The sequence below is a fragment of the Neopsephotus bourkii genome, unplaced genomic scaffold (assembly GCF_033783945.1).
Source record: "Neopsephotus bourkii isolate Nb327-2 ecotype Australia unplaced genomic scaffold, CSIRO-AGI_Nbou_v1 NB_716, whole genome shotgun sequence".
Taxonomy (NCBI): domain Eukaryota; kingdom Metazoa; phylum Chordata; class Aves; order Psittaciformes; family Psittacidae; genus Neopsephotus; species Neopsephotus bourkii.
In genome coordinates this window covers 899,526-911,585 of record NW_026901215.1, presented here as the reverse complement: position 1 = coordinate 911,585, position 12,060 = coordinate 899,526, and the positions used below count along the sequence as shown (strand labels likewise).

At 39.1% G+C, this 12,060-nt stretch overlaps 1 protein-coding gene across 16 annotated transcripts in view; it reads left to right on the top strand.

Annotated features, from left to right (window-relative positions):
* Positions 1-12,060, top strand: part of LOC133212491 (protocadherin alpha-C2-like) — a 155,395-nt gene that overhangs the window by 120,633 nt on the left and 22,702 nt on the right. For 10 of the 16 annotated variants that reach the window (XM_061353991.1, XM_061354000.1, XM_061353992.1 and 7 more), the window contains exon 3: positions 1,767-1,855. The exons of the other annotated variants lie outside the window; for them this stretch is intronic. In XM_061353991.1, the coding sequence (XP_061209975.1) occupies positions 1,767-1,855 (89 nt within the window). The remainder of the gene's footprint in view (positions 1-1,766; positions 1,856-12,060) is intronic. 16 annotated transcript variants of the gene reach the window in all.

The window sequence follows — 12,060 nt, the reverse complement described above, 5'->3', positions numbered from 1 at the left end:
TTTCCCCACATGAAGGGGGATTGTGTTTGTCCTCTGTGAAAAGGACAAAGCTATCTGGCTCCTCTGATGCCCTAGTCTGAGGATAGCTGTGCTGAGATGGAAAGCAACCAAGTTCTGCTGTCACTTCCAGTCTCCAAATGTTACAGATTCAATCTGACTGCATTTTACGTTGTTACTGTACTGCTATAGATCTGTGCTTTTTTTGTGTTTGCTTCCTGCCTTTAGATACATTGACTGTCAAGGCATAATTGCTACAATATTGAATTATTTAACTGTGATTATATGCTTTTTGTTTACTTTAAAGCTCCCTGTAATCATCAATACTGATACTTTTCAATAGACTGCAGCATTGATGTATTTTCTATCTTGTTTCTTGTTACCATAGAAGTGTGCTGCTCCTGCAGTTGGTTTGTTAACCACATGGTGCAATCAAGATGATTAATGCAGTTTAAAGCGTGTTTTGAAGATATGAGAAGGATTTTCAAAAAAGGAAAACTGGGGCTGTGTCCAGATTTCCTTAGACTGGATTTATTTAGAGGACGGTGTCCTCTGTCTAACGTGGACAGCTGACTTTGGGTTACTGTGTACCAAGGAACCTAAACCTCAGGATCCAGAAGGAAAGGAAGCAAGAGCAAGCTTGATTCTGTGGCCTGTTGTGCAAACTGGTTTCTTTTTTTATTTTTCTGCTATTGTGTTGAGCTCTTTTAATCTGTGACTGCTTTATTCAAAATGAAAAAACAGTCTGGGAGCAGGATGCTGAAGCAGGAATTCTGCATCTTACCTACCGGTCCTCAGAGTTAGGTGTGCTCTTGTGTATTCGAACTAAATCCCATGGATTCATATTCCTTTCCATACAAAGATCAGGATCTTGCCTGAAGTTACTTGAACAATTAATGAAAAGTCAGCACTTATTTAAAGCAATTCACTTTGGGGAGCTAATTCACATAGGGAAGCTAATGAAGTTGTGTTCCTTACATCTCTCCATCAGTAGTCTTGTCTTTACCTGATCTGCACCTGTGTGACCTGCCCAACTGATGATTTTTGTAAAAAGCTGATTTGTCATAAAACTTGTAGAAATTTGGTATCCCCAGGAACCTTGATGTCTGCTGTGCTTTGCTGAAACTGCCCATTAAGTTCAACTAGGAGTGTGGAAGGGAGCTGAGAAGCAGATAAGCAGAGATGGGCACAGTCACAGAATCCTGTTTTTCTAAGGAATTACACACAAATGTGTCTAGTTTTGTATTAAAGGTAGCAGATTTTTTTTCTTTTCCTTCATTTAAGGTGCTGGTTATTACCCAGAATGGTGCATTCAATGCCAAGTGCTCTTGATGTGACACTGTAAAATTTGCTGTGTTAGTTTCCACATTTGAGAAAATGTATTTCTCCTGAATTGCTCGTGAGGAGCATGCAATAACCCAGGAAGGTGGGATCTGTTAAAGTAGCATAATGACAGCAGCTTAGAAGTAACCCCACCAACACTTCATCATTTGCTTGTAATGGCAAAGAAGGTGTGTAACTTCCTTGTTAGTGACTTCCAGTCAATGAAAGCAAAGTGTCCTGCAGGTATGTTTGTTTTTACAAACTCTGCCACAATTAAGTTTTAGTAAATAATCAAAGATAACTTGTGCAAGTCAAAGCAGTTCTCCATGCTCCAGAAGAATTTGTTAGCATCATGCAATACTACAAATGGCTATGAAAAGGGAGATGTTATAAAGCCTGGGGCAGAAGGGAACTGTATAATCTAATGATGATATGTGCTTCTTCAGTGCTGTGCATATGGAGGAGGCAGGAATCCTACGTGGTGGACCAGGAGGGCCTGATCAACAGTGGCCAACAGTGTCCAGTGCTACTACAGGTAATGGTATGACAATTTAGAATATATATGAGGAACTAATGTTAACTGATGCTTCCACCTTAGTTTCTTTTCTGTTTTGTGTCTCTGATTGAAGTTCTTGTAAATTAATCTGTGGAATCTAAATTAAGTGGAATAGTAAAGCATGGTATTCTGTCTCAGATGTACTTGGTCTCAGATGAACACTGGAGATAAGAGTCCTTGATCCCAGCTTCCACCCTGCCTTTGGAAGTTACTGGTTTGTGTAATGGAATAAGGGCAGGGCTTCAGTTCTGATGTATGTATTCAGATTAAAAATGCTTGAGTCTAGAACTGGTTTGTCCTCCATTTCAAAAGAACAGTAAAACTGGGGTAGGAGATTCTCAGTTCTACCTTAGTTAATTTTACAAACCCAGTAAGTCTCTTTGAATGTCTCATTTTCTGTGGTGAAATCAGACCTTTTTATTTTTGTTTTTCTTTTTGCTAGCTATTGTCATTCACTAATACACTATGATGAAAACTAAACCATTATTTGGCTGTCAAAATAGATGACCAAGCCCACGTGTTAGAATGTAGCTTCATTTACTCAGTCACTGATGACTTCCCATCAGTCAATAAGAATTGACAAAAGGTCATCATTGAGTTAAGAAAATTTTCAGTGCAGGCAATACAATATTTTCACTTTTTTTTTTTTTTTTTTTGCTAGAGCAGGAATAATATAGAGATGTCATGGAGCAGCCAGTCACTGGTGTGATCAGCAGTTCCAGTCATGTCCAGACTAAACTGTCAGCTTAGTGGATGTCCTGTGTAGGGTTGTGAGCCCTGTGTGACAGCTCTGTGAGCATTACGAGCCCTCCAGAAATTCAGATGAGGACTGACACTCATATCACAGAGGCAGGTCAAAGGCCAGGGAGTGGTGTCTCCAGCAGAAAAGATATGAGAGCTGCTATATTTAATCTCTCTTGGTGCAAATTTTTCCCATGGCTTAAATGGGAATTTTAGCTGGATAAAAGGCTGAGGAGCAACTTCAGAATTTACTGTCACAGCTATAGCATACCCCGGAATTAATGGTGCTCAGCAAAATCTGCATTGGTGTTGCAGTATCACTAAATTAATATAATATATAATGGACCCCTAGGCTATAATTACCTGGGGTTTGTGTGCTCTTCCTTCTGTTGCAGGCTTTTCAGGAAGACTCAGCTTGTGTTTGTTGTGAAGGTGTGTAACTGTTGAGTTTGCATTTGAAAATGTCACCACAAGTACACTGTAACCTTTATAGAAGGTTTCCCTCAGGCTTTCAGCTGCACTGATCATCCTTGACTGATCACTTAGTGTATTTCCTTATACCAGATTCAGTATGGATGCAAATATTCACCCAGATGTTTGCTTGCTTGTACAGCAGATTTCTAAGTGCCTGAATGTAAATGCAAAGGTGGTCCTGGTTTCTGAGAAGGTCCGTTGGCACTTGGGTCCCAGAGCCCTGTTCCACTATCTGGACTCCTCTCTGCTATTCTTTTTGGTTTACCATTTTAGACTCACTTTAGGAACATGAACATCTCATTGTGTAGGGAGCCTAGTAACCTTTGGCTTTTATTGCTCTTCTCCTCCAGGACCGTGCAATGTGGCACATGTGCAGTGACTGCATCCCTGTCATGCACACTATGTTGGTGGCTGTGTAGAGTGAAGAAAATTGCATAGTGAGGCATAGTGAGTGGAGAAGCTGGCTTGATGCCCTGCAGAGCTGGGCACCTGGAGAGTCCAAATGCCAAGGCTGTTTACTCTGGCCCTTGGACTGAGCATTGCAGATCACTGTTTTTCTATGATTTCTGTTTCTAGGTAATGTATACAAACAGGTTGTAAGAAACACATTCAGAACAGGAAATACTTCTGCCATACACGAAGATGTGACTAATAAAACCTGTGTTATGAATACCCACTCTAGTTAAGAGCTACCTTTAAATCCAATTTTTGTCAGTTAGGTTCCTTATAAATGAGTTCCTGGGCAATGAAGGCTCTTTTATTTTGTCTTTGTCCATCCTCAAGGGATTTGTGACTCTGATATAACACTGATTTTTAAGTCCTTTTTTAAGAGTGTTTCAGGTAAAATACTACTCTTTGTAAACAAAAGCTACAAATATCCCTGATCCTTAATAGCAAAGAAATAAGGAAATCTCAAGATTAATGATTGTGTTAATTTACATAGCTTAAGTACATCATCATGCATTATATACAAAATCCTATCTGCAGTTTCCCACAGATATCTCTTTCAATGCTTCTTCCTTTTTCTGGATTAGGTTCAAGACGTGTAGTATTTGTCGTCAGGTTAACATATACAACTGATGCCTTTCAGAAGAGATTCAACTCATTATGGTCAATTGCAGCTGACTGAGTCACCAAATGCATTTGCTCCTGACATATCACTTTCATATGAATTGAGTAGTACACCTGGGTCCAGATCAGCTCCTAGATAAGCTATTTGTTATCTCTCTTATCATCAGCATACTGATGAGACTTCCACTTCTGATTACTAGAAGCCACTTCCAAGCCTATTCTCTGCATGCATTCTCTCTGCATGCATTCTCCATGCAGTTGTTTTAGTCAATTGATTAATACCTATCAGTTTGTCACTAAACCATTCATTTAATTTAACAATCCACAAAAACCATGGGAAAGATACCTCACAGAGACAGATTCAGAGAGTTAATCAATGAGAGCAATCAAAGATGATGTCATAGGAAAACTTCAAGAAGGACAAAGAAGTCAAGTGTTAAATCAGTAAATCCTTGATTTCTAGTGCATAGCTGTACTTGAACATCACATGATGTTCCAGCAAGTATGTATTACCTGAACAAAACCTGGTCCTTGTTTGACTAACAGCACTCCTATTGACTTTATTGCATATTTCACCCATGAAAGGAACAGTGAGTTTTGATCTGGCATTTTTTATTTGTCTTTGGGTTTTACAATAGTCTGAAAGTTTAGAGGTTTGTAGTCAGGATGCTTCCAAGTGAGGTGAGCCAAGAAGGCTCAGACTTCTTCTGGGTAGAGGGTAGCATTATATTTAGCTCTCATTTGTCCCCCACATGCTATATGGTGAGTCCAGGAAATGTAGACAGATTTCTAGTTTCTGTTCTGTGTCCTTTGATAGTTTTGGCAATTAGATCAGACTTTCTATGGGTGACCTCTAATCTGAGTGAACTTTATATTTTTGGGTGCCTACCTTGAAAGAAATGGAGCTTGATTTTCAGGAATGGTGGAAGCTCCTAACAGAAACTAAAATGAACAGAAACTTTCCTCTAAACACACAACACTGTTGATTTCTGAATATATCAGACCTATGCATAGTTGAGAGCTTAGAATTAGTGGGCATTATACAAATCTGTATGTATTTCACTGTGATCCTTTTTCCAATTTACAAAGCAGAACTGGTAATGCAAGTGCTTCACAGTGTAAAGATGCTTTCATAGCACATGTAAAGACTCAGGAGAATTATAAGATTTTGTGATGAAAAACAGCGGAGAGGAATTGTAAATCCTTTATTCAGTGTAGACTTTATATGTATGCAGTAAAGAAGGCACTGGCCATATATATAGAAGGAAAAAAACTACTTTCATTCAGACAGCTCTGTAAATAGAAGAGGGAAAAAAATCTCATGACAAAATCAGCATCTGAAATTTATAAGCATGTAGGTGAAGACCGCAGGTGAAATACTGGCATCTCTTAAGACCACAGCAGATAGCCCTCTGACTTTGGGAAGCTAGAATTTCAGTGTCTAGGCTTACAAAATGTGCACAAGGGACTGAATTAAGGTTGCATAGGCAAAGGCCATCCTAAAATATGCTGATTTTCTGCTTCTGATTTTGCAGTGCTAACATACTTCTAAATGCATCTGTCATTTTTGTTTCCTTTTCCTGGGTAATTAGCTGGGGAAGGAGGTGGTAGCCTTGCTTTTAAAGCACTTTTAGGAAAAAAGCAATTATATTGTGTGAGAATCTACTGACCTCAGCATGGGCAGATCTCCATGCCTGACATTCATGGTGCATATGTTTATCATTTGAACTAGCCAAATAAACAGTAGTAGTAATATTGGCTGCTGTTCCTTAAGGAAAATAAGCAGAAGAGACAGGTTAGCTGTGGGTCTCATAGCTACTTGAAAAGGCAGGGGAATACTATAAGCAAGAAACCCAAAGATCAACTCCAGGTCTGAAGAGGACTGTATGTGCTATATGTGTGTGTGTGTATATGTATATGTCTTCTATATATACATTATATATGTTTGTGTATATATAAAATCTTTATACATAGATGTAGCTCCCTGCATCCCATCACCCCAAGTCTGACTCTTTCAACTTATGTCCTCTGAAGTTTGTAGCTATCACAGCTTTCCTCTCTTTGTTCAGTTTTTCCTGCTGTTGCTTTCTCTGGCCTAGCTGTGACCTTTTCACCATGTCTTGCTAGCTAGGGATATTCCATGCCCATATGCTCTCAGGCTGTCCTGCTTTTATTGGGGAACTGCAGTTGCTCTGGAATAGATTTATATTGCTCTCAGAGGATGGTTCCTGTTGCAGTCAGCTGGGATGCAGAAGAGGTCCATTAAGAGGCATGGGCTGTAGAATAAGCGACAAATACTGAAAATTAAATGAGAAACAACTTAAATATGGCAAATAAGCAAAGTTACCCGAAAAGCAAAATCAGTCTTTCCAGTAAGTTTTGTACTGCTGATTTGGGGTAAAGTCTTGTAAAGGGAATGACTGTGGGAAAGCTGTGAAGAAAAGGGATGCTTATGTGTCTGAGCCTAGGGCCTTGGAAAGATTTACACACCGAGATTGGGTTGTAGATTGTGATGAGGAGTGCAGAAAGCCACACTGCTGTTAGTTGTTCTTTTCATGGAATAATAATTTGATCTGTCTGTATTTTTGAGTCCATTTAACATCAGCATAGAATGAATGAATTATTATTTTTCCAGGTTGACTCTTTCACTGTTTCAGCAGGCACTGTTCTTGCCATTTGGCAAACATAACAGTCCAGTAAAAGCTTACAGGGGTCACAGAAATGTCACAGGGCTCTTAGCCTGTGAAGTATTTTCTAAAATATCAGTTTAAAGAGAGCCTAAGAAAATAACTCTGAGATTTATGTTACCTGAGGTATAACATTTCATATGATAAAGCTTTACACTGTGGTTGTAAATGGAGAACAATTTCTTCCTTAATGTCAATGAGTTTCTATCCACCTTCTTCAAATGACCTTCCTTATCCCCAGAAAAACGGTCTAATAGAGACTCATCAAGCAGTCACTGCAAAGAATGCGCAGGGGCTGAAAGTGACTGGCAAAGGTTAATTTACAACTAACAGCAGGGAACACTAGTCTGGCTTAGCTTTAGCACTTCATTGATCAAAGCTATAAAAGATAATAAGTAATTAGCAACCCAGAATACAAAACTGTGATCTTGATTTGATGCAGTATGATGCAGCTGTCTAAGGTGGAAGGAGCTAGAAAATGAAGCTGTGCACATCTATATCCTCTCTATTTATTTTAATTGCTAACAACTTTTCTATGGAATTTCATAATTCCAACTTTCAAAACCATAAATACTTATACATCAAAGTAACAGCCCTAAGAACCATACCTGAAGTGGTCTAAGAAACATTGATGATAAACATAGTAATTTTAAAGGAGAAAATAGGGAAAATACAGAACAGCCAAGTTATTCATGTTACTCATGAGAATTCGTCTTTGAATGAATCCCCAAAATTAAGGTCATAAGCAGTTTAACTAGTTCCTTAGCCTACATAGTGAAGTATCACAGAGATTTGGTTCACAGCCTCTTGTAATCATGGGGAAAAATCATCCCCATAAAGCACACTAAACTCATTATTTCAAGCTGCAGTATCTCTACCAACTCAGCAGAGAAGGAAATCATTCCAGCTTTCTCTGCAGAGGCAGAACAATGACACTATACTGTCTGCAAGGATTGTATAAAGCTAAATCTCTTTTCTTTTATCTCATGTTTTGACCTTGGTCATTAAATCCTCAATTCCTGTTTGCTGAGACTTTCAACATAATGCACATACTACCAGTGTACTTTATTCCCAGGATACTCCTTGTATACTTCCTGCTCTTTGGCTTTCCATTTCTTTTTCCTTCATTTTCACGTCTTTCCTGTTACCTATCTGGTTTGTCAAGTATGAACCTCTCCTCTGTTTATCTTCAGAATTTGTTTATTCCCTTCATTTAATGCCTCTGGTCTCTTCCTGCTCCTCTGTCCACCACCAACCCTCTGTATTGTTATTCCAGGAATGCCTAAATGTAGTTGGCCACACCTCACCTTTTCAAATATTTCATACTGAGCTAAGAATTTTCTGTGCTAAATGCTTCTCATGTCTGACAGCCTGAAGGAAGCTGGGCAGGACTGAGAATTTCAAATGCTGATTGGGCTGAAGAAAAGCATTTTGAAATCAGAAATATTCTTCAAAACAATATGTCAATACGTATTTATGGGAGAGGTGCAGCTTGACATAGACTGAGTATTATTTTTTAAAAGCTGGTGGCTGTTCTGACCAGGAGCTCCTCTGCTTCACCATAAGCAAACTATAGTTGAACCAGCAGTTTGGGCTTTCAAGATTTGCAGCCAGGAGTAGTTAAATGAATAGGTTAGTTTAGATTTCTACTCAGCTGAGTGGGCAAAGAAAGAAGGGGGAAGATATATGATGTTATACAGAAACTGCAGTCATGACTTGGCTAATGTTAAATTTACTTTCTGTTATTTTGTTATTCTCCTCTTAGCTGCAAAAGAAAAACCCATGGCTGACCTGAAATAGCATTTGTGATCTTTATCATGGGGTCCATTATTTTCCAGTGGAGTGTACCAAGTAAATTAGATGACATGGATGAGAGATTTAATAGTGTGTGATACCTTAGTACTTGAAGACTCAGTGTAAGGGGGGGAAAAAAAGAGCTCATCAGAATTTAAGGAAGGTTAGCTCTGGAAACTTCGAAGTTGTGTGGTCTGTTTGTCTTGATATATTTGAATAAGACTTTGTTTTCATTTTAACTATGGAAGAGAATGGTCTTGGAACAGTTTATGTCTTCATATACTGTGGAGAATTCTTGATTCCACCTGCTGTAAAGATTTGTGAATTAACCTTTCTCATTAGCCTCAGGCAAGGCAGAAATGAACATTTGTGCATCTTGTAATTCAGTCCCTGTACATGTGCAGTCCTTCCATTTAGATTACAGCTAGGTTTCCTTTGGAGCCAGTTGTTTTATTTGCCAAAGTGGAGATAACCATGTCCAAATTCTGATCTCCACATGCGGTGATGGTTCCAATGCAGACTTCCTGAACGTTCGTGTAAGACTGATAGCTCCAGTTGAGATACTAATAACACAGGAGACCTGCTAAATTTCCAAAACCAGGAATAAAATAAGAGTCATGGGGACAAAAGGCTATTGGTTTTCTGTGACTGAGTAATATGAAGCAGATATTCCCAAACTGTGGGTAAAAGCTATGGCAGCTCAGGACTTTATAATTTTAAAGAGTGACAAAGATTTTACACAAGCAGTTTAGCTGGCTATAATTTCTATATTTAGGTGCTAGAAGAAAGTTTAATGACAGTAACTCCTTGTCTACTTAATTCATCCCTTCCTAGAATAATTTCTTTGCTTCCTCAAAATGAAAGTTACAGTTGCACCTAAAAAATGTTTCTCATTTGAATAGTTGTTACTAACTCTTCCTTTTAAGAATAAAGTATCTCCCTTAGAAAGTATCTGATTTTGATTATGCTTAATTTTGTTACATATGTAATCGCCAATAGTTCAACTCTTTTGAATCAAACACCAAAAACTCCAGCTAGTTTGTCAGGTTTTGCACCCTGATTAACCTATCATCTAGGAGCCAGGCATACCCCAAAGGATTCTGTAACTGAGCAAAAAGGGGGCAGGCAGAGAAAACACTCCTTACCAAAAAAAAATAGACTTGTCCATTGCTCTGGGCATGTGCCTCTCTGACCTTGATACCAGTATCAGTGAGTTTGTCTTGTGCCTACTGGTAATGTTCTGTAGCTACACAGAAGACATGGGCTTTGATTCCCATCACTATTATTTTCTCAGAGGTTTCAATAAATAAGCAGAAAAATCATTCACTTGCAGCTGTACTACCTTGGGTTGTGATCTTGTCAGAACTTGTAAGTTAAACAAGCGTTTATCTGGTCAGTACTTCAGGGAATTGATGGTAATCAAATTGTTTCCACATGAGGTTACAGCTGCTTCATTTCCTCCCTGTTCTGCCTCCTTTTTTGTGTGTGGATTTTTTTTTTTTGTTCTCTTGTTTTATTTTTGTTTTATCCTTCTCTTTCTCTCCTGCTTAAATTTATTCTCTTTAGTTTTTTGTTGTTTTCTTTTTTAAAGGAATACATTCTCAAGTAAATGTCAAAACAGGCAATTATATTTATGATCCCAGAGGAATTTTGACCCTGTTGTCTCTTGCAATATATAATTCACTCTCTGATAGAAAACAGGTGCATAAAATAGGGAAGTTTCTAAGGAGTTCTAAGACATTTTTTATCTGGAATGTATTTATATTGCAAGCAGTGGAAGGAGAAAGGTTGAGGGAGTACAGACCACTCTGTGATATTACATCTTCCCCTAATGGATGTCTGCCTCTTTGCAGCACTTTGCTGTACACAAGGGTCATGAATGTATTTTTTATGTGTTTATTTTTGTAACCAGGCATTGCTTCAGTGTCTGTTAGTAATGCTGTAGTGTGGCAGTGCCTCTCGGCTCCAATGGCACTACACAAAGCCCATACAAATAACAAAAGACAATCCTTGCCTTAAGGAACTTATTGCTTACATGAGCAGAGCAAAGTCTGGGAACACAAGGGAAAGGACATGATCATTATCCTGTTTGAAAAAAAGAAAAAAAAAAAAAAACGAGGTGCAGAAAGACTAGTATTATTCTTACCACAGAGAGATTTATGGCGATGCTGAGAACTGGATCAGCATCTGCCTGGCCCAGAATGCTCTCACTGAGCAGGAGTGAGCAAAGAGTAACAGACCTGTGAGACTGTTTGGGGGCCATCCTTCCCTGTGCTGCTCCAGCTGCTGAGCCATGGAGAGCCCATTAGGTCACGGCTTCCAGAACACTATGAGATTATAGTTTCAGCCCTCATGTTTCACTGCTGTGCTTACAGGCCCTTTCCCTGCCATGTCAGACCTTCAGCAGCTTTTAAATAGGGAGGCAGAGGCTGCTTCGCGTTCCTCTTGGCCATTCTGTTTCTCTCTTTTGTACATCTCTGATCTCCACCTTTTTGCTTTGGTGGCACTGCCAGAATAGAACCGTGCTGCACAAAACAGAGAAAACAATACTGCAATACCATGTGTATTTTTCCAGCACTGGAAAACAATTCTGATTATTTATGTAACATTGACCTAGAGATACTGAATTTACTTTGAGAGCTAAACTCTGAACTCATTCGGTCATTACTTGTGTGCACTCAGAGGGTGTAATGAGAGATGTAAAACAGTAATAGCAGCATGCAAAGGCATCCCTTCATTACGAGATTTAATTCTCAGAAAAGGAAGGCTCTGACTGTGGAGGGAATGAATCTGAGTGCAGCTTCTCTGCTCTTGTCGTTAGAGTCACCCATCCCTAAAAGCATCCCCTCTTAACATGCACACAGAACTAGCAAAATAAACATGTTGATTAAGAAGGGAAAAAGAACCACCACAAACCCTAAATCTTGTGGAAAGTGTTTCTGTGTGTTTATGCTGGGAAAAATAGTGTGCTGCTTCTGGTTGCACAGGTACGTAAGACAGGTTCAGAGAAGGGAGACTGGGTGCAGCCTCCTGAGGCTGCACACCCCAGCTCAGCAAGCAGTGCTGGGATCAGATACCAACGAGATCAGGAAACCAGAGTAAAATCATTAACAGCAGCAGTTCATCCCATAACAGATGCTATTAAGGAGACTGGCGCTAGAACAGAATTCACTTGTAGTGTTTTGAACATGATGAAATTGAATTGCTTATATTTTAATTGAATTTGTTATTAGGAACTAAGCAAGTGCTTCATTTCCTGTTGTTAGTGGCCCGGTTCTGTCTTGTACCAGCCTCCTATAACTTGTTTTTTGATTGTTAAGAAAAGGAACTATTGAAAAGTCAAGTAAGATTTATTGACTGGCAAGCAAATCCTGTGCCAAGGCTCCCTTGGGAGGTGCATGCTATCCTGTTGCGTGG